Source organism: Telmatherina bonti (genome assembly GCF_933228915.1).
Source record: "Telmatherina bonti genome assembly, chromosome: 3".
NCBI classification, from domain to species: domain Eukaryota; kingdom Metazoa; phylum Chordata; class Actinopteri; order Atheriniformes; family Telmatherinidae; genus Telmatherina; species Telmatherina bonti.
Genome location: NC_136621.1, coordinates 35,415,698 through 35,435,978, shown reverse-complemented (window position 1 = coordinate 35,435,978; position 20,281 = coordinate 35,415,698). Strand labels below are relative to the sequence as shown.

At 40.9% G+C, this 20,281-nt stretch overlaps 1 protein-coding gene across 1 annotated transcript in view; it reads right to left on the bottom strand.

Annotated features, from left to right (window-relative positions):
* ptprdb (protein tyrosine phosphatase receptor type Db) overlaps positions 1 to 19,793 on the bottom strand; it is a gene marked incomplete at its 5' end in the record, with an annotated part of 82,174 nt that extends 62,381 nt beyond the window's left edge. The window contains 3 exons of the mRNA XM_079238264.1: positions 583 to 724; positions 3,225 to 3,370; positions 19,709 to 19,793. Of these exons, the coding sequence (XP_079094390.1) occupies positions 583 to 724; positions 3,225 to 3,370; positions 19,709 to 19,793 (373 nt within the window). The remainder of the gene's footprint in view (positions 1 to 582; positions 725 to 3,224; positions 3,371 to 19,708) is intronic.
* Positions 19,794 to 20,281: the final 488 nt, after the last annotated feature.

Sequence of the window (20,281 nt, the reverse complement as noted above, 5' to 3'; positions counted from 1 at the left end):
AAATACAAACAGGGGTTGGGTTATTAATCATAATCAAATGGAAAGAATATGGCACCACAAGAAACCTGCATAAAAAAGGTCAAAACTCAGGGAACTGGGCAGGAGGGGCATTTAGTCAGAGACTCAGGTAACCCTGGAGGAGTTGCAGAGCTCCACAGCAGAAGCTGGAGTGTCCGTCTGCATACGGCCGCTACGGAGCTTTGCTTTATGGAAGAGTGGTCAGAAGAAAGCTGTTACTTTCAGCTTAAAATACCTATTTGTGTTTGCAGAAAGGCAGGAGGGAGACTCTGGTCACATGAGACTAAAATGAATCTTCTGGCCATCAAGGAAAACGCTGTGTCCGCTGCTCACCCGATATATCCCAAGAACAACACACACCACAGTGAAACATGATGGAGGCAGCATCATGCTGTGGGGATGTTTTTCAGCAGCAGGGACTGGGAAACTCGTCCAAATTGAGGGAACGATGGATGGTGCTAAATGCAGGGATATTGTTGAGCAAAACAAGCATCAAACAATCCATTTTGATTTCATTCTGCGAGGCAACAAAACACACAAAATGCCAAATGTGTTCCCACTGACCTCGTAGCACGCTGAGTCGGGTGGAGGCTGTGATTTCTCCAGCTGAGTTGGAGGCGTGACATTCATAGATGGCCTCATCTCTAGGAGTTCTCAGCGGCTGGATCCTCAGGACTGAGCCGGATCCATCGTCAAACTCTATTACCTGTTAGTGAGAGGAGACGTTAAAAAAATAGAACCAATCTTTCTCCTATGGATCGTATGACATGTTAACTAAGAGTATAAATGGGTTTTAATGTAATTACAGTTCTCTGAACCACAACGCTTCAGTCACACAGCAGGACTGTGGACGCAGTTTCAATCTGCTGTTCTGTTTCCATCTTCAGTACCATTTGCAGCTTAATGACAAATAATGTATTTCAGAGGCAGTTATATGTATTTACCACTCAAATGAAGTCAGATTTTGTGGTATAGCAACTGGATTCCCTTTAGAGTTGCTAAACTTTCATTTTAATTTTATTTGGTTTCTCAATTCTGGGACGGTTTCAACTGGCTGAATTATATCCTACAATAAATCCCTAAACAAGCTCCGCCTAAGCAGGACAGCAATAGGGAACATACAGCAGGTAAACTGCGCTTATATAGTTTGGATTAAAAGTAAAATATCTCCTCAATTGCTTTCATTCCAAACGGGAAGACGTTGAGACTTAAACATGGGAGGAAAACCAGAGATCTGAAAGTGGAAAAGCATGCTGGGCTGACTGTGATTTGACATCTCCATCTGAGGGTGACTCATGAGGCAGAGAAATAAATCAAAAGTTGGACCCTTCAGGAAACTAATAAGGCGAATCATATAAGAAGAAGCCCGGGGCAACTTCTGACATATGAAAGAGCTGGAGCACGCAGGATTTTTACGCACCTGTGTGACCTTTGAAGTCCAAATGAAGAAAAGCAGGTAAACTGATCAAATGTGATCGGTACTTAATCTGTCCATGTGTCTTTTAGACACAGATAAATAAAAGAAAAAGCTGACATTACTGAGTTTAATGTCAGCTTTCACTGCAATAAATACCGTGAAAATAGTTGTCATTTGAAGAAAGGTTGTTATAATTTAATAACTTTATAGATTGTGTTTGTAACGGTGGCTTAGAAATCACTGTTGAGCATAAAATCACATCTCTTTTAACCTGGTGCTGTTGCCAGGGTAACTTCCACTGAGCCGTTTAGGTCCAGAGTTTAGGATTAAATGATCTATATAAGCTTCATGCTATCAGTGACTCTTTTCCTTAATCCATAAACTATTAAATCTCCGCTGATACCAAATTAAGGTTGAGTATTAGAACGTTAGACGACTATGTAAGTGTCATTTTAGAGGTGATCAGCGAGTTATTTCATTTTGTTTACATTTAGGTTGGAAGAAAGTTGAAATTCTGACCTAAAAAGCACTTTTAGACCATAAATCAGTGTAAAAAAAAACAACAACAAACAAACAAAAAAAAACTTGAGGCGTCCTTAGCCATTAAGCGGTTTATCCGTACGTTACATCACCAAAGCATTACAACAGCTACAGTAAAGCAAACTCAAGGCTATGCATCATTACCATGGCAACCATGTATTCAGTTGCTGAATCAGGATGAGCTATACAATCTTTTCTTCTCCCGTTTGGATTGGCTAACAAGTCTATGCTACACTGCTGCTACCGAGCCTAAAACAAATGAGAAAACCCAACTACATCCTGATAATATGTCATTTATTGCATTTTAGCGTGGAGACTGACGGGACTTTCATGTCATTACAGGACAGCATCAGAACTAAATGCACTTCTTGGGTATAAGGTTAAAAGTTGAAGAGATTACAGCAGCTAAACATTAAGAGCAGGCATATTAACTCACTCCACTCCGTCCGTTTTACTGCACTCCTCTTATGTCGTTTGTATAATATATACATGTCTTCATTTAAGCAGCCTAATCCTCTTATAAATGCAGTCAGGCAATTGTTGTGTTTCATAAACAAGATGTACCAACTGATGTTTAAACGCCACTTTTTTGTAACTGAGACAACCGTAACATCTTGCAGACTAACTTCATGATGAATGATTTTACAAATGCTAACTATCTGGTTTGCAAAACACCAGAGAAGGAACGTTTTCACCGCTAAACATCTCCTGATCCTCAAAGCTGACCAGCCATGGAGAGGGAATAATTGTTTCACAGGAGATGGATGTCATTGTTTTTTTATCTATTAATTCTGAAGCCACATTTGTGGCTCGGCTTCTTTAAAAAAAACAAAACAACTAATAATAAAGCAAAATTTATGTTTATAAGCACCTCTAAAGATCACTAATTAATAATAAATGTGAAATCTAAGTGTAAAAGTGACTCTTGCCTTTTAGTTTCCAACACATAAAAGATGGCTTGAAGCAAACAGCTGACATTTCATCAGCGTTACTCAATAAAACTCTGAGCTGCAAGAGACGTTTATGAAAATAATTACAGGATAATGTTAACGAGAAGTGACAACAATAGCTGCAGTCATCCTTTCTGCAGTGCACCGAGTGACCTTTTAGGAGGTCCCCTCGCTTCCACACAACCAGTGAGTCTCCACTCTGGCTCTGCTGTGGGATGTCCACTTTATTAACCGTGCGTCATGAGAAGAAGCGTGGACTACCACGAAGACGTGAAGCTCGGAGTGTCACAGTGCCGCACCTCAAACCGCTGGTTGCTGACTTTTTTGCCTTTCTTGTTCCAGACGATCTTGGGCTGTGGATCCCCTGTGGCTTGGCAAACGAAGGATGCCGCTCCTCCCTGGATTCCCGTTTGGTCCTCTGGGGTTCGTGTGAATCTGGGTGGGGCTGTAGGAAGACATGGTCAGAGGTTAAACATCAGCTTCATGCTGCCCATGTTGATGTGCATGTGTGGGCGTGAAGGAAGAATTTGTTACTGCCTCAGCTTCCGTCCCAAAATCACACTTAATAAACACACACACACATATATACCGTACATCCTCTAATGGATTATTATGTTTTTCTAAATGCAATAACACACTGTAATACCACTCTGTACGCTGCTGTAATCCAGTCCTTTCCGATCTTTCTAGTTGATTTGGTTTATAACCTTGTCCGAGTTTAGATTCCAAAGTCAAGAAACTTTATTGTCTCTAAAAATGCCTTGTGGGAAGGAACAAATTTATGATCCACACAATTGGCTGGGAAGCACACAAACGATGTGTGGAAGTAGAAAAAGTAGTAATATTGTTGTCGTAGTTGGACGAGACTCAGGAAGAAGGCTACTGGATCTTCCTCCAGGCTTGTGTTCTTGGACATGATACTGTCATTAAATACCTGTTTGCAAGTGTCAAATGTGTTAGAAAGTGAAGAAAAAAAGCACTTAATACTTGTACTAAAGAGCATTTTTGAAGTGGTCAGATATAACTAGAAGTACAGGCAATTTAGCGCATAACAAAGAAAGTTGTAAATATAGGTTTGTCAAGGTGGCGGTGAGGAAGGTGAAGGTGTGGACCCAAATGCAGAGATGAGCAACCAGGGATGCAGGCTCAGGAGGGATTTATTCCAACCAAAGGAACTCAGGGGAATAACAATAAACAAAATGATCCAGCAACCAAGAACCGAAACTGAGGGGTATAAATACACTGGGGAACCAAACGAGAAACAGGTGTACGAAATGAACTAAAACAAGACCAGGTGAACTCAATGAACAGGAAATCAATAAAGCTAAACAACAAACAAGAAAAACTACAAAATAAGACAGGAAACCTGAAAGTAAGGCACAAAAAGTCTTAACCATGACAAGGTTTTTACCATGTTCACGCACATTTTCCCAGTTGAAAGCCACACAAATAGGAATCATCTCATTCTTTCACTGCTTTTTCCTATTAAGGTCGCAGAGAAGCTGGAGCCTAAACCAGCAATGATCGAGACAGAGGTAGGATACACCCTGGACAGGTCGCCAGTCCATGACAAATAGGAATATTGCAGCACGATGCACTAAATTCTTAAGCAGTAATCAGAAAAAACACTTTTTAAAGTCTTTATATCTATAGAGAAGCAAAACTATCTTTATTCCAACTATTTAAACTCTTTTTTTTTTTTTTTTTTTTATCAATAGGAAACGTCCTCACATCTGTCAGTTGCTTTCTGCTGAGGTAAAATGAAATCACACTGGAGGGGGGGGGGGGTCTGGTGGATTCACACCAATCCCAACATCCTTTCTTGGGAACGTGGAAACCTGTGCAACGAGAAATTTTTCCATGTGTGTTTTGGGAAATGAAACTTTTCTATTAAGTGATATCTGATTCCTTGATTCCTATTTAGAATAAATCCCTGTGAAAAAGTTTCCACTGCACCTGTGAGAAAGTGACAGACGGCGAAGGAAGTGTAAAATTCTCTCAGCTACACATCGGTTGTCCCACTCGAGTGTTACGCTCCTCAGAGTGTGTGTAAAAGCGCAACACCTTTCAGCCCACCCACACACCTGGATGACTTTCTGCCTTCCCATGAGCACGCGTTCCGCCGTGTTTGTCCCTCTCTCCCTGCATCTCCAAAGAAGCTTAATATTTCTGTGCCGTATAGGATTTACGAAGACTTACTCCTGACATGACCACTAAAGTCCCTCGTTCCAGGGCCGCCAACAATATCATAACCGCAGCTTCCGCTGGATTGTGACATCACGACATCAAAAAGATTCGGCACGTCAGTCACGGCACGTCACCAGCAGCTCGCCTAATGGCATTCCAGCCAAACCAGAAAATCCCTACTTAAGGGCTTACCGCCAGGCGCCCTGACAAAGGGAGAGAAATTGCTTTTTGCTGTTTAAAAGGAGGGAGGGAGAAAGGGAGAAAAGCTAAGCTGTTCAGAGCAGGGGAGAAAAAAGCGAGTCTGCTGAAAGAGTGAAAAGCGAACGCCGATAAAGGCAGCGGGCATAGAGAGACAGATGGAGACGGACACGAACAGGAGAGGCTAGCAGCCAGAAGGAGTAACAAAGGTAAAGACGGATATGAGGGCAAACAGTCAGTCAGTCAACGCAGAGCAAGCTGGCCAATCAGCTTCACACCTCACAGGTTCACAGACCAACCTAATCTAGAAACTGGAAGTGGTGTGTGTGTGTGTGTGTGGGAGGGGGGGGGGCAAAGGCCACTATAATGCACCAGTAAACCAGCAGGTGAAGGCCTAATCCCAGCACCAGCATGACATGCAGCCTCTCCACTGGATATTCAAACAAAATGAACTTGTAATACCAGCGACGTTTGTCCCAACATAAGGAAACATCTGAAGGAAGTTTCTGGATGAAACTGACTATCTGACCGTCGTAAATCCATCTGTTCTGTCATGTCAGCATCATGTCAGCCAGATCCTTAAAATAGCTCTTTTTTTGAACTTTTAATGGCTGAAGAAGCTATTTCTTTTTTTGTCTTTTAAATTTGAAGATTACATTTTGGGATCTGATGGGATCTGAGAGGTTGCCATGGCAATTTTCTTTTTGTGTTTGACATTTTGCACCCCCCCTCCCATCATTAATGGAGCAGACAGGAATAACAGGATGCAAATTTTAAAAAAAAAAAAAAAAAAGATGAAGCAAACTGTTTGTTTGACATAATTACATGTAAAGCTTTACGTGGGGACATTTTCCACATATGTGGCATTGCCGTGTGAGTGTGTGCGTGGTGGCGCGCGAGTGTGCATGCCCGTCTGAGAAACAGAAAGGCTGAGGGAAAGAAGAAGAAGAAGAAGAACGAGGAGCGGGGGAATCTCATTCTTAATCCTCTTGCTAATCTCTCCTCCACAAAACAAATGAAAAGTGTAAAGCCAGCAGAGCCATCCTAACAGGCATGCTGGATCTTTCAATTGCTTTTTTTATTTTTTATTTTTTATCTCCAGCTCTTCTTTTATCTCTCCAGCCTCTTCATACATCTCCCATTTAACTCTCTAAGGTTCTCTCTGTCTTCTACTTTCCTCCTTTATCTTTTCACCCTCCTAATTCTTTGCCCCTTTATCACTTCTTTCTCCTGCTTCACCGCTCTCCCTGCTCCTTCTTTCCTCCTCCTCCTTCTTGTTACTCTTTCCCCGTCTCCTCCTTCCACCTCTGGGGTGTTACATAAGTCTTCCTGTCACATTGACTGACTTTATGAAGCGGGATGTGGGTGGAGAGGAGGGATGCAACCATATGTGCTTCTCCAAACTCTCTCTTGCAGTTCCTCCTCTCTTTAATGTCTCCCCCCCGCCCCGTTCCTCTTTTTCACGATTCCCCTCTTCTCTCCCCTTTCTGCCGCTCCACCGCCTCGTCCCCGAATTGATCCCCTCAGTTTCTCCTCCTGCTATCCTCGTTCCTCTTCTTAAATCCCTCTGGACGTCCTGTTTGGTCTTTTGCTGTGATTATCAGATTTCTTTTTGTGCTGCAGCTTGGTAGGATTAGGCACCGGCATTTGGGCCAAAGGACAGCAGGCTAAAGATCAAAATAACAGAAATTTTTGTCTGTGTTTTCAGGGGAGAGGTGGACTTGTAAGTTGATCATTTTATAGATGTAAAATGAAAAGAAAATTTTGTTGGAGAAGATTTCCTTATAAAAGGATGAGATGGAATATTGGCATTAATATGTCGTTTGCAACAGGCTTAGTCTGCTACAAAGAGGGACAGAGACAGAGATTAAATAAACAACATGTCAGTCTTTGCCCTCTTGGTTTGCTGTCTGACAATTTATCTGCTTACAACTTGCTGAAGTGATTGTCTTAAGTTTCGCTGCTGTTGGGAAGATCATACGAGTCAAGTTTTAGTTGTCTGACAGATAGCCTCACATACACAGGACCCAGTGGCTGCAAAACAAGCCCTAATCATTACCCTTCCTCCGCCATGCTTGACAGTTATATTGACTAGCTTGTGTTTGGTTTGTAGCAAACATGGCTGAATATTTCCTCCTTGGTCTCATCAGGAAGTCATGCAGTTTGATCAGATGGCACAAATTTTCCTCACAAGCTTTGTGGTTGAATCATTGGCACAAAACACCCATTTTCTTTTTGTTTTAGAACAATGTGAGTATTAGTAATGTGTCTCCTGAGCAGGATCTTTAGTCATTGTTGCAGGAGGAAGCTCGCCTACAAATGCTTTTCTCTTTTAGGGTGTGTGGGTGTTTTCAGTCTAGACTGAATAACTGAGTGGATGTGATTAAAGGTAGAAAGCCAACAATGAACAAATAAATAGTTTTTTTTAAAGACTATGTCTGAATTGTTAATGCACGAGCTATAAATATAAGCAGAAAATGTCTCAGTATAATCATGTTTAGTTAAGAATTTTGTCTGTCAGGACCTGAACTTGGTGCCCAGTCCCTGGCCCTCGAGGGCCACAATCCTGCAGGTTGACCATGTATCCCTGTTCCCTGTTGACTCAAACTAATCTCTTATTGTACAGAACTTCATTGGCCGTTGGATCCATTTGTTGTAAGCCACAGATATATAGAAAACTGCAGGACATGTCGCCTCCACAGTGGGAAAACTCAAAGTTTAGTGTGCCGATTGTTTGAATAAATAGAAAAACTTGCTTCCCAAGGTCTTGTTCTTCCTTTGCTCACACATCGCTTTGGCACACGCTCCTAAACTGTAATACCGTGATCATTTCAGTGAATGGAAGCTTTCTCCTTCCAGCATTTTTTAAACAACACACACTTTTTCAGTCTTTTTCGAGCTGAGTTGTCATTAACTTTAACATTTTACAGGCTAACTGAGACCTGTTGAGTCGAAGATACCTTTGGTTGCTTTTGCAGCTCCTCTGTGAGTTGCACCATCTGCTCTTGGGGTGAATTTTCTGGAGCGCCCACTCCTGAGAAGCTTAAATAGCATCTTGAAAATTTCCCACTTATCCTTCTAATGCAAAATGAGGGACTGTAAAATTATGATAAGTAACATGATTTTCTGTTATTACTATCTATAATTAACTTCAAAGTCATAAAACCTTACATTTAAAGAGGGTATACTTTTCTTTTTCACATGAGTGGGGGGGCTGGAAGAAGGATGGCCTACATAAAGATCATTATGATCTCATCTACTCAACAGATGGCAGGGATTACACAGTCTGTTCCCATTTCTATATAACTTTCGAGATATGTGTGAGGATGTGTGATACATGTCCAGGACAGAAAAGACCATCTTTAAAAATCAATTAAACACTGGTGCCACCATATTTACACAGATAAAAATACAATTAAGAGCCTCTGCTATGGTTCTCCATGTGACATTTATATATCTTGATTAATGAAAAAAAGTTATTAAATGAAAGGGAACGGGAAGATAGAAGTTACACTGGATCTTCTAAAAAGACTAACAGCAAGACGAAAGGAAACTAATAGCAGTAGAAGACTACAGAGATGCGCTGTGGCTGGCAGATGCTGTCCTAACCTAGAGGGACACTCCAGAGAAGTCAAGTTTGTAAGAACAGATGCTAGCACAAACCCTCTGCGAGAAGGATTTGTCTAAAGTGTGTCAAGACTGGGAAATGTGTATGAATTTGGCAGGAAGAACAAATGGAAATGACTACCAAAGCTGCACGATTGCTAAGAAAATGAAGCTATGATAAACAAGAAGCTTCATTACATTTTATTACACAGAGAAATGGATGACTATGTTTAAAAGACAGAATAAATAAATTCCTCTGCATTTGATGATAATTTTGATTTAAAAAAAATGGAAAACAATCAACATGTAGATCAATTAACTTTGATGCTTTCGTAGTCCATCGAATGAAATAATGACCGACAGCATGCGCTTCCCAGTTGGAAGAGAAGTGAGCTCAGTAATCTGAACTTATTCGTACACATCTTTTAAAACCATCATATTGCAAATTATGTGCCCCCAGGCCTCATCACATGTGCCCTCAATCCCTCACTATCGCTGATCTGATGCAAAAAAGCATGAAGCAGACAGACCTATCAAAATACATCAAATCATACAAAGAGCAGGGGCTTGAGCTGCACACAACTGACCAGCTCTGGTAGTGCAGAGCCAAACTAAGAAATAGGGGAAACTAAGCAGAAAAGAGGAACTCAGAGACATCAGATTATCAACAACAAATTCAGACATTAAAAATACACAAGCTGAGTATTCATCGATGGATTCAGATGAAAGAGGCAGGCATTGGTTGTTTCTGCTCTGGGAAAGAATAGCAGATCAACGTTCAGAGGCAGACAGCAGGAGTTTTTACTTGCCTGATCACATCTTTATTGTAGACTGTGGATGCGTTTACAGATATTTGGAGTATTTAAGAGATCACAATCAACTGGCTTTGAAAATATAAATGTCATTTTGATGACATCACAAACTGGTGTGTTAGCGTATGCTGCAGCACTTCATGAGTATTTTAGAGCCTTTGCTAAAGAAAAATGCAGCTACATAGTATTTTAATGTGGCTGTGAGCGGTTTGCTGATTATTCCCCAAATGAAAACTAAATCAGACCTGTCAGCCAATTTGAGGGACGAGGCCAATATAGGGGGACTGAGCCAGGGCCATCACAGTGAGCCTGGAAAATGGGTGGGCAGCTGGCCAAAACCATAACTTAAAACACATTAACATCAAACCGACACATTAAGAGCAAATTATCAGCTGCTCGCTTTTGTCCTGGTAATGAAATTGGATTGCTGGGCCAGTAAACACAGTGAGCTATCATCCCTCTGCAGAAAGGAGCATTAATTGGAAAACGTTTGGCAAAAGGGGCTATTTCAGCATAGAAAATTGAATTTTGCACAAATAACTGTCCAAACATTTGACAGAAGTTCCTAATAACGTATGACGTTATTTGGGTTTCACAAGGATTAAATGTCTTATCCAAACTATGTCTCCATTAAGTATTGGATTATTTTATTCAAACCTTGCCATTCAAAAGTGAACGGCCGTATTTTGCATGTGTCGTCTCATAGAGTCAGAGAAATCTGTAGCTTTGTGGAGAAACTCCAGTTGACGTCACCATGCATCACCATGACATTACACCGATGAAATAGCAAATGATAACATGCTCCTTTATGGCCTAAAGTGATGCATGTCCAATTAGTGTACCACTTAACCACCATAGCAGCCGCAGGGTCTGGCTAGTGCCACGTTAATCAGGGTTAATTTGCTAGAAACACAAGGGGAGGAATTAATCAAACAGGATCTTCTTTTATACACAGGTCATTAGAAACACATGGCCTACCCACGGGGTACAAAACTTTACTAGGTCAGAGCTGGCTTCCCATGAAGATGAACAGAGACTTGTCTCAGTGCTGGTCTCACTGCATTAGTCACACACTGATGCTCAGCTATGCTGGAGCTAAGCTAATGCTATCCAGGCCTCTTCACAGACGAGTGCACCTGCTAGGCTAATGCTAAGCTAAGTTAATCAGATTCTGTTATTCACAGTTGGGCACACAGCTACACTATAGCTGCTATGGATTAGTAGCACACTGAGGAACTTCACTTTCTCTCTCACTGACATGGATTTAACAGCTAATAGCTTGGTCGCTTAGAGTTAGATGTGATATACAAATATAGATGGGTTATATAGGGTAATAATGAAAGTCTAGAAAATGTCTAAATAATGAAACATTTTAAGTTTGTGTGTTTACAGTTTAACTGCAGAAAACATTTGTGAAAATAAGGGAAAATAGCTTTTTGTAGTATTAGCTAACACCTTAGCTAACATTAGCACGAACACATTAGCTTTATTGTTGACAGCTAATGTGTTCATGCAAAAAATACTATACCTGACGTTCAGTAAACTTCTCAAAAAAGACAGAATCAAATGTTTCTAGGAATAGAAAAAACAGATGGGCCAGGCTTTGTGTTGTTAATAGTAGTGAATTTATTACACCTCACTGTCTGTGGAAGACAGTCAGAACAGAAGTATCTTTAGATTGGTTATGTTGGTTATGTATTTGAAAGTTATTATTGAGTTAAGTACTACAGCTAAGCAGACAGTTGATTAAAGAGGTTATTATCCAAATCATTTTGTGTTGTAAGATTATTTTATTTACCTAACTGGTTGTATAGATTTAACAGCTTAGTTCCCTGGAACTTACAACCGTTATAGCCAAGGTGGTGTATTGGCTATATCATAAATCATTTAAAATACAGAATGATCTTTTTCTAGTAATAACTAACTGAATCTAATGATATACCCAAATTCCGAGTAAACAACATATAAAATATTACCACTTTTCTTGAGTCTGTGCTAATGACTTGCTTTTGCCGTGTAAAGATTGACAAGCGGAGGAGTGGTATTGATCTTCTGGTCTAAATAATAGACACACTTCATCCTCTAAAGATCTCCAAATGTATTTTTCATGATGTAGTTGAAGTTCAGTAACAGAAAAATGATATTGCTTGAATAATCAGAGATAATCGAAGAGCTGACAAGACTGTTGACCAGTGTAACAGTGCATGTTCTTGGTCATTTGATGTGCACAAACTTAGCCAGCGCCTCAATGTCCTAAAAGCAACCGTTGACAATTTGTGATGAAATCATGTGCATTGAAACCAACTAGGATCTTGCTTTTATTTATTTTTATATTTTTGTACCTTCAGTTTTATCAAGCAGTAGTTATCAATCAGGAAACAGAATCAATCCAAGAACTGTAACCTGATTCTGTTTAATGTCCTTAACTGATCCTCAGGTCCGAAACCTTTAACCTTTTAATCTCATCCTAGTGATTTCTCATGCATCAGCACCAAGAGGCCGTGAACCTTACATAACTCCAGATGCTTATCCAAATCTAAGCTCATTCACACTAAGCACTACACATGCTTTCCTGCATTTATACATAAAACAGACATGTGCAAACAAATACACACACATAAGATCACTGTAGTATGACGACAGCTCACACATCTACAACATACAGGTGTATTATAGCTGTATGATGCTTGTAGTTTTGAATCAGGACAACCAAGGCAAAGTGTATTTTCACAGAAAATCAGATGGAGCTTCTATAAGCCACTGTATTGTGTGGATTTTGTAGGATTTGGATTTGTCGAATCGGAAATTGATGGAAAACTGAATGTAGTTTTGTAAAGGGAGGCTGCAGCAGGCTGAATGGCTAATCAGTAGTTTCCAAAGAACAAAAAACTTTTTTAAACTCTTTTTTTTTTTTTTATCCCTTCACCCCTTTTTTTGTGAAGAACTACAACATAAACAGCCTGTAAAACACACAAGTGATGTGATGCAACCTGAAGGTAAAGCGTTTCTCTTTGCCTCATGTGGAATCCTAAACCTCTCCCTGTTTCAGAATATACAGTCTGCTCACTAAAGCGCAGAGTTGCAATTCAGCAATGCCTTTCCGACTGTAAGCTTGTGAAAACCGAGCTGTTTTGTTGCCTTGCGCATACAGGAGGGTTGTATTTCTCTTGGAATTACCGTCACATCCAAGGTGCACGGGGGGGGGGGGGGGGGGGGGGGGGGGGGGTGGGGGTGGCGACAGTTTGCTGGTTTTAGGCTCCATGAGGTTCTGCGGAAGGAAGCATGTCAGTGCATTGTTCTTCGTCACCCTGAATGACACGCAGAAAGATGCATAGCTTCACATGGTGTCACTGCGTACATGGAGCAGTGGCCTAGTTTGCAACAGGATCAGGGCATTACTCTTAATCCACCAGATAGATGTCATGAACACGCACGCGCAGACAAACAAAAAATGCAGGGAGGAAAAAAAAAAAAAAAAAAAAAAAAGCAAGCAAAGCTGAGTGCAGTGCTTGCATTGTTACACCATTGCCTCTGTCAGAATGAACATATGGTTAAGTCATGCAAGGTTTCCAGCGATGCACACCGGATGCTTCATTTGATTGCACCTTAATACCCTCTGACCAGTAGAGTGTGATACGCGTTTACCAAGCATGTATATCGACTCTGGCATTTCTAGAGCTTAAGAAAAACTTTATTTTACTTTTTTTTTAAAACAATTTTAAAAAAAAATATGATCAATTCATTCAGCAAAGACGAAGACAAATGCAACACATTTTCTAAGTGCATTGCACGTTTCAGAACATGCATACCTGTGTCAGTGATGAGCACTGATAGCTGCTGTTTCACTTCTCAGCATGCGAACCTGAATCCCTCCAGCAGATATCAAGAGGCACTGAACAACGTTTACAGAAGGATGAGAAGAGAATAGTCCTTCCTCCCATTATCCCCCCCGCGAGCCCTGTGTCCCTCCTTTCTCTGCAGATTATACGGATGTGCTGAAAAAAGGCAGCGAACGAACAGGAAAGGAGCAATGGAGAAAGTCACAATGAATCAGACGGAGGAGGGAAAAACGAAAAATACAGACAGAGAAGACAGATGAGGACTCTTTTCCACCCTTGTTGCGTCTGTGATGCTCGCCTAACCCTTCATAGAGGAAGTCTTGGAGCATCATCGTTTTGATGGATGACTGGGCCTTTACTGCCTGACCGGGAAACTTACACATGGGCCAAGAGGGCAGGAGGCTAAAAGTAATACAAGAGACATTTGTGGATATGTGTGTTCATCTACTGGACTCTATGTGACTGCGTGTTTTAAAACATTTCAGTATGGAAATCGCAGCCTTAAGCCTCTACTTGAACATGACTGTGTTTTGTGATATGACTTCAGGGTAGTATAATGGCAAGTGTGGAGCTACACTGCATTCTCCCTCCGATAAAACTAACCAAGCTGCACAAACTGCATGATTCATCAGCTTTAAAACTCTTATGGAGTGACCAGTTTGGATTTTAAATTGTACAAGATGCTACATCATAATTGCGGGTGCCCAAAAGTTAAGAAGTATCCTTTCTGCATGATCCCCCCCAGCATCATGACCGCTGCTTGCTTCTTTGTGGAAGGAGGAAGAGGAAGGATCACTGCCAGAAACCTACAAAATGACCTCCTGCAGGCAATTAATGTGAAGAGAAACACACTCCATCAGGATGGTTTGATGGCCCCTCTAAGTCCTCACAGCCCATCAATGTGCAGCTGAAGCAGAATTTGCAGGGATTGGCAGATTTATCTGTGGTGATCTTCATGGATCAGAACGCTGACATTGAACATGTGACATGCGAGTCTGGAGAACGTTCTGCTGCCTGCATGACGGGTTTGTCGGTGGGTCAGTGATGGTCTGGGGAGGCATATCTACATATTAGAAGGTACCCTGACTGCCATTAGACATCATGATGAGATCCTCAGTCCCTTTGTCCAACCATATAGTGCAGCACTGGGAACAACCCTCGGCTTCATGTGGCCGGAGTGTGTCAGCAGTTCCTGTATGAAAGCGTTGACACTACGGACTGGCTGCCTGTTAACCAGACCTGAAACCAATTGAACACCTCTGGGACGTCATGTCCTGTTCCATCCACAGCCGCCATGTCGCACCACAGGCTGATACCTTGATCCAGATCTGAGAGGAGATTCCTCAGGTGAACATCCCTCATCTCATCCTGAGCATGTCCAGACATTGTGAGGAGACATACAGGCAATGGGGGGGGGGGGGGGGGGGGCTAACACAACTGGAACATTGTATTCATTATGATCACGATGTGTTGTTTAAGTGTTGCCTTAATGTTTTTGAGCAGTGTTTCAGGCATCCAGACAGTCTCCTCTTTCTCACTCCCAATGCTTTCCCCGATGAGCATCGGCCATAAGATCTCAGCAGAGGAAGCTGCTTCGCCACAACAACAACAGATACTTGTTGACCTTATGAGATGTTAACACTAATTCTTTATCCAAATCACTGAACTAAATAAATATTTTCTTGCTCTAATTTAATATTTTTGTGTTAGTTTCTGTCAGTTTTCACCAAATTCCTAATAAATATGCACAGCTTAATTAGCTTAATTTTCTACATTCTGTGGCCTCATTAACATATTTTCATCTGGTTCGTTGCTTTTTCTCCTGTTTTTGTTCCGTTAGATTGTTTTTTCTCAGTTTGCTGCGAGGCCGGCTTTAGGCAGGGGCAAGAGGGGGCAATGCCCCCTCAAACAACTACTTTGCCCCCTCAAATCAAATCTGCCAAAACTGCACAAACTACCTAAACTCTCTCCCTCTGCACAGAGCTGCAGGTTGTACAGCATTACATTGCGGGAGCCCCCTCCTTCTCCCCCAGTGAACAACCAATCAGCATTTAGTATGCAAATGAGTTGACAAGCAGCCTGATTGGTGGGTGTCAGGTTTCTCCCCCTAGTTGAGGCGCTGCAGCGGTAAAATTATAAAGAAGTGAAACTCTGTTAAATACCTCGTAGTGATTTACATTGTGAGATAAGCTACTTAATAACTAATTAACAATAAATACAGTAGTATATACCATCTATATGTTGTGTCAACAGGTTATTGTTGCGTTTTTAAGTGTGTAAGCCTGTCAGTGGGCGCATTACTCCATCGCACATGAATACTGGATGCGTGGTGTGCCTGCATGGGTGTCGCCTGGCCTGGGTATTCCCGGCTCGAGCCCCGAACATTTCTCATCAAGCCCCGAATGATTTTTCAGCCCCAAAGAAATAAGTTTAGATTAACTCAGCCGCCTTATGACATTAAATAAGAAGGTAGTTTTTTTAATTTCCTGACTTCAGTGAATGCAACACAGGTACAACAATGTGACCAATCAGAGAAGAAGTTTACAGAAGCGGGGACACCTCCGTGTTTTATTGGCTGACAGCCCGGTGTTTTAGTCCTAATCTGAACTCTGCTGTTATTTTGAATTAGGGTGGACATCTTCAGTGGTTAAAGTACACATCAGATGATTTATTTTAATAAGGAGAATCAAGTTTTGGCTACCAGTGGACAGCCAGGCTCTGGGTCAACATATGAAGTAGGTAAACAAACTACTCATTTTAATTAGTATGTCTTCAAAGTGACATGAACATGAAGCAGATCATTCATGACAGTATTTAATACTTCCAAGGTTAAGCTAGTTATGCTAAATCATTAGCCTGGTATTTGTCTGTTTCATACATTTGCTTTAAATCCAGTTGGGAAATGTGGGTGAGACCGAATTTCCCAAAACCACTAAGGAGGAGGTGCTGCTTTGAGTGGGCATGTGCGCTTGTGCACGTGCGTGCGTGGTGTTGCAGTAGATAAAAACCATATACAGTCTATGATAAAAACAGCTTTAGCATCAGTGTGGAAGTTTTGTTTCTAGATGCAACTTCAGTTCAGATGTAGATAGAAAACAAAGAGCTTTAATATAATATTTACTAATTAGTTTACCTGCAGGTCTCTGGCTGTTCAGTTAAATTCCAGCTGTTAAAGACGGTTTTACATCTTATGTTGCTTCAGTATATTTGGACTAGAAAACCAGTCTTATCATGATCTCAGCTGTTGGGTGTTTATGTATTAATGAGGATGGTGGTCTTTTATGTGTGTGTTGCTCCAGGATGGGCTGTTGGAGACTGGGAGGGACACAGTAGACTACTAGACTGAGCTGTATTTGATGTTTACAGTTATTCATGTAGAGATTCGTCAATATGATTATTACCTCTACTACAACTGTCATTTAGCATTCTTTGTATTTTAACAGAGGTAATATTGTGGGGGAGGGGGCCTGTTGCATTACATGTCAGCAGTCCACTAGCACCTTCCTATGATGTCCTCTAATGTTTGATTTCCTGCTTGTGTAGTTCTCAGTATCATATGTAACTCACTTTGGATGAAAGCATCTGACATGACATAAATAACACAAGCAGTAAAGATTCCTCTACGAAGTTGTGGGCTCAGCCCCCAATGTAATTATTAGTTAGTTTATTAGTTTATTAGTGATTATTAGTTATTGTAAAGTAGAGACTGAGTTTAAAAAAAAAGAAAGAGGAGAAGGTGAATAAAATGAAGGAAAAAAAAGTAATGTTCTGTGTTGGTTGTTTTTGTTGTTTGCTGAACTATGCCAGCTTAGTTTTATATTTTAGTTTATTATTTGGCTGTCTAATGAGACATTTGTTATGTTGTTAGCTGTTAAAACTTTGATGATTTGTATTTTTTTTCTTACTTTAATGTATCTATTATTTGTATATTTCATCTTCCCTCTGAGGGAATGCCACCTTATTGTGGTTTGGAGTTTAATGTTCTGCCCTGTTTTTGTTGTTTGTGATAGGCCTAACTAGTTCAGCTTAGCTTAATAGTTTAGTTTATTGTTATTTGGCTGTCTAATGAGACATTTGTTTTGTTGTTGGTTGTTAAAACTTTGATCATAGATATTTCCTATTTTTTTTAAATTATTTTAATGTAGCTATAATTTTTTTTATTCCTTTTCCCCTGAGGGATTGCCACCTTATTGTGGTCAGAGGGTTTGCGTGCCTCAGTGACCCTGAGAGCCATACCAGCAGGAGCTTCAGTTTCTGGTGGGACACCCAAGCTGGACAGGTCTTTGGTTCGAGGCCTGATGAAGTGCAATCTATTTCTTTAGAGTGTCAGACTCTAACAGTCCCATTAAGAAAACACTTACAAAAAAATAATAACAACAAAAAGAGCACAAGCGTGATGTGCACGCATGATGCCCCCTTCACATGTTTGCCTGCCCCCTCAAGTATGCATTCCTAGAGCCGGCCTTGGTTTGCTGAGCACCCAGGTTTAAGCCAAGAAAAAAATCTGCTGAATGACACATGAGGGCACGGGAGAAGGTGGTTGTGGGTGGGTGTAAGGGGACTGTGGATGTATGTGTGTTTGTTTTGTGTATTTTATGTAAATAGTTTTATTATGTGAAGCACTTTGTATTGTTTTTTTTGTTTTTTTAAGCACGAAAAGTGCTATAGAAATAAAGTTTGATTTGATTTGATTTGACAATATACATGTAGCACGTTAACTTAAGAGAATACACAATAATGACTTAATGTTAGATATGTGTTAAAATATGTGTTAAAATCAGTTATATTGATAATAGTGTTGCTTTCGATCTTCATTATTACTTCAGACTCCTGATATTTGTTCACTGTCATTGATCCACATTGCTGATCCTTCATCTGGTACAAACATCCCGTCTCATTGCCAGAGTCAGAAGACATGGATTGACTTACCAAGTGTTGTGATTCAGCCTATCATGATCTTGATATCAAGTTTTCTAAGCCAGATTTGAGAATTTGTATCTGGTGTGTGCTGGACCGTTTCTACATTTTACCCGCTGTGTGTTTGTTTGCAACCCTTGCTGCTTGCCCTGGCTTGGCTTGGCTTCGCCTGGACATAAACTCTGGATTTTTGCCGGTTTTTCACATTTGGATTTGGAGCTGTTTGTTGTAAATAACAAATCATTTGGAAATAAAGACGCCAAGTTTGGTGGATATCCGATCTTTTAGATTGAAAAAACAATCAACAGATCAGAGTGTTTTCTGAAGAAAAGAATCATCGCAGCCATAATTAAAACCATCGCTCAAAACCAACGCGGTAATGTGCGTGTAATCTTAACTTGAGAAATGCTCAATGTGAGGACTGGTTACAGAGATCACACACAAACACATGGTATTAACACAATCACACAAGCAGTAGCAAAATGATCTGATTTGCCATATGTGGTCCGTCTAGGCCTGCCAAGTAATACTGGGATGGACAAAACCAGCTGGCCAGATATCAAAACTGCTACCAAACAAACACTCAAGCACACTTGCAATTGCAGATAGACACACACACACACACACACACACACACACACACACACACACACACACACACACACACACACATACTTGGGATGTGATATATGCTTTGTAAGGATAAAAAAAAAGTCATTTCAAGTCTATCCGTGTGTGTTTTATATAAGTACAAACAATGTTTGTATTCAAAAGATATGCGGTGAAATGTTTTATTCAGCAGTTTCCATTCTGTGTGTGGTACAAAGTAAAACTTTCTGAGGAACACAAGGGGAAGAGTACAAGGAAAAGTCATATAAAGGGCAGTAAACAGTACAAACCAAATCACGCTAACGTTTAACGGGGTCACTCTGATTCTAAATGCACTTTCAAACTGCTTTAGGTGCTTGGCAGGTAAGCTTTTCCAGGCATCTTGAAGAAATCGTCTTTGTTTGGTTCAATTTCAGTCTGTCTCAAAAAATGCGCCTGAGTTTTGATGTAATTGAATGATGTAGAAGAGGTGAGGCAGCATCTGTTGCATGGCTTCTTGTCGCTGTATGTTTGGGGTCATGATGCAAGTTGAAACTGAAACCTATCAGGAGCTATATTTCCTCAAACCTTTGTCAGTGTGAGAAAGTGCATGAAGGAGCAAGAGAAGGGACTCACAGTCGGCATCAGCAAGGAAGAGGAAGCTGAGAAGAAGCAGGCCCGGACTGGCAGGGAGCCTCGTGGGATAAATCGACACATGCATGCTGTATCCACGGTGAGCTCACTGCCTCACTGTACGACAGGATGATAGAAACGAGCTTTCACAACCTGAGGAGAGGAGGGAAAACAAAATACAGTTGTTAGAGAAAATCTAAATTAAGAGAGTTTTCGATTTTACACTGACAGAGTACACACACACACACACGCACACACACACACACACACACACATGCGCAAACAAACGAAGACTTGAAGTGTGTGAGTTCTCCCCAAGGCCTCACACTCCACTTCTGCAGCTGCTTCTTCTCTTCTCTCTTCATTAGGACCATACACTCATTGCCGGAGGTGCGTTCGAGCGCATGTGTGTGTGTGTGTGTGTGTGTGTGTGTGTTTTTGAGTGAGCGAGTTCACAAAGTAGCTGATGAACTTCAACTCATGGCAAATATTTAGCAATGAAACATCAGTTCAATTTTTTATCTCCCAAGTGAGCAAATGGCCTGAATTTTCCCCCTCCTTCAGTTTTCTCTCGTT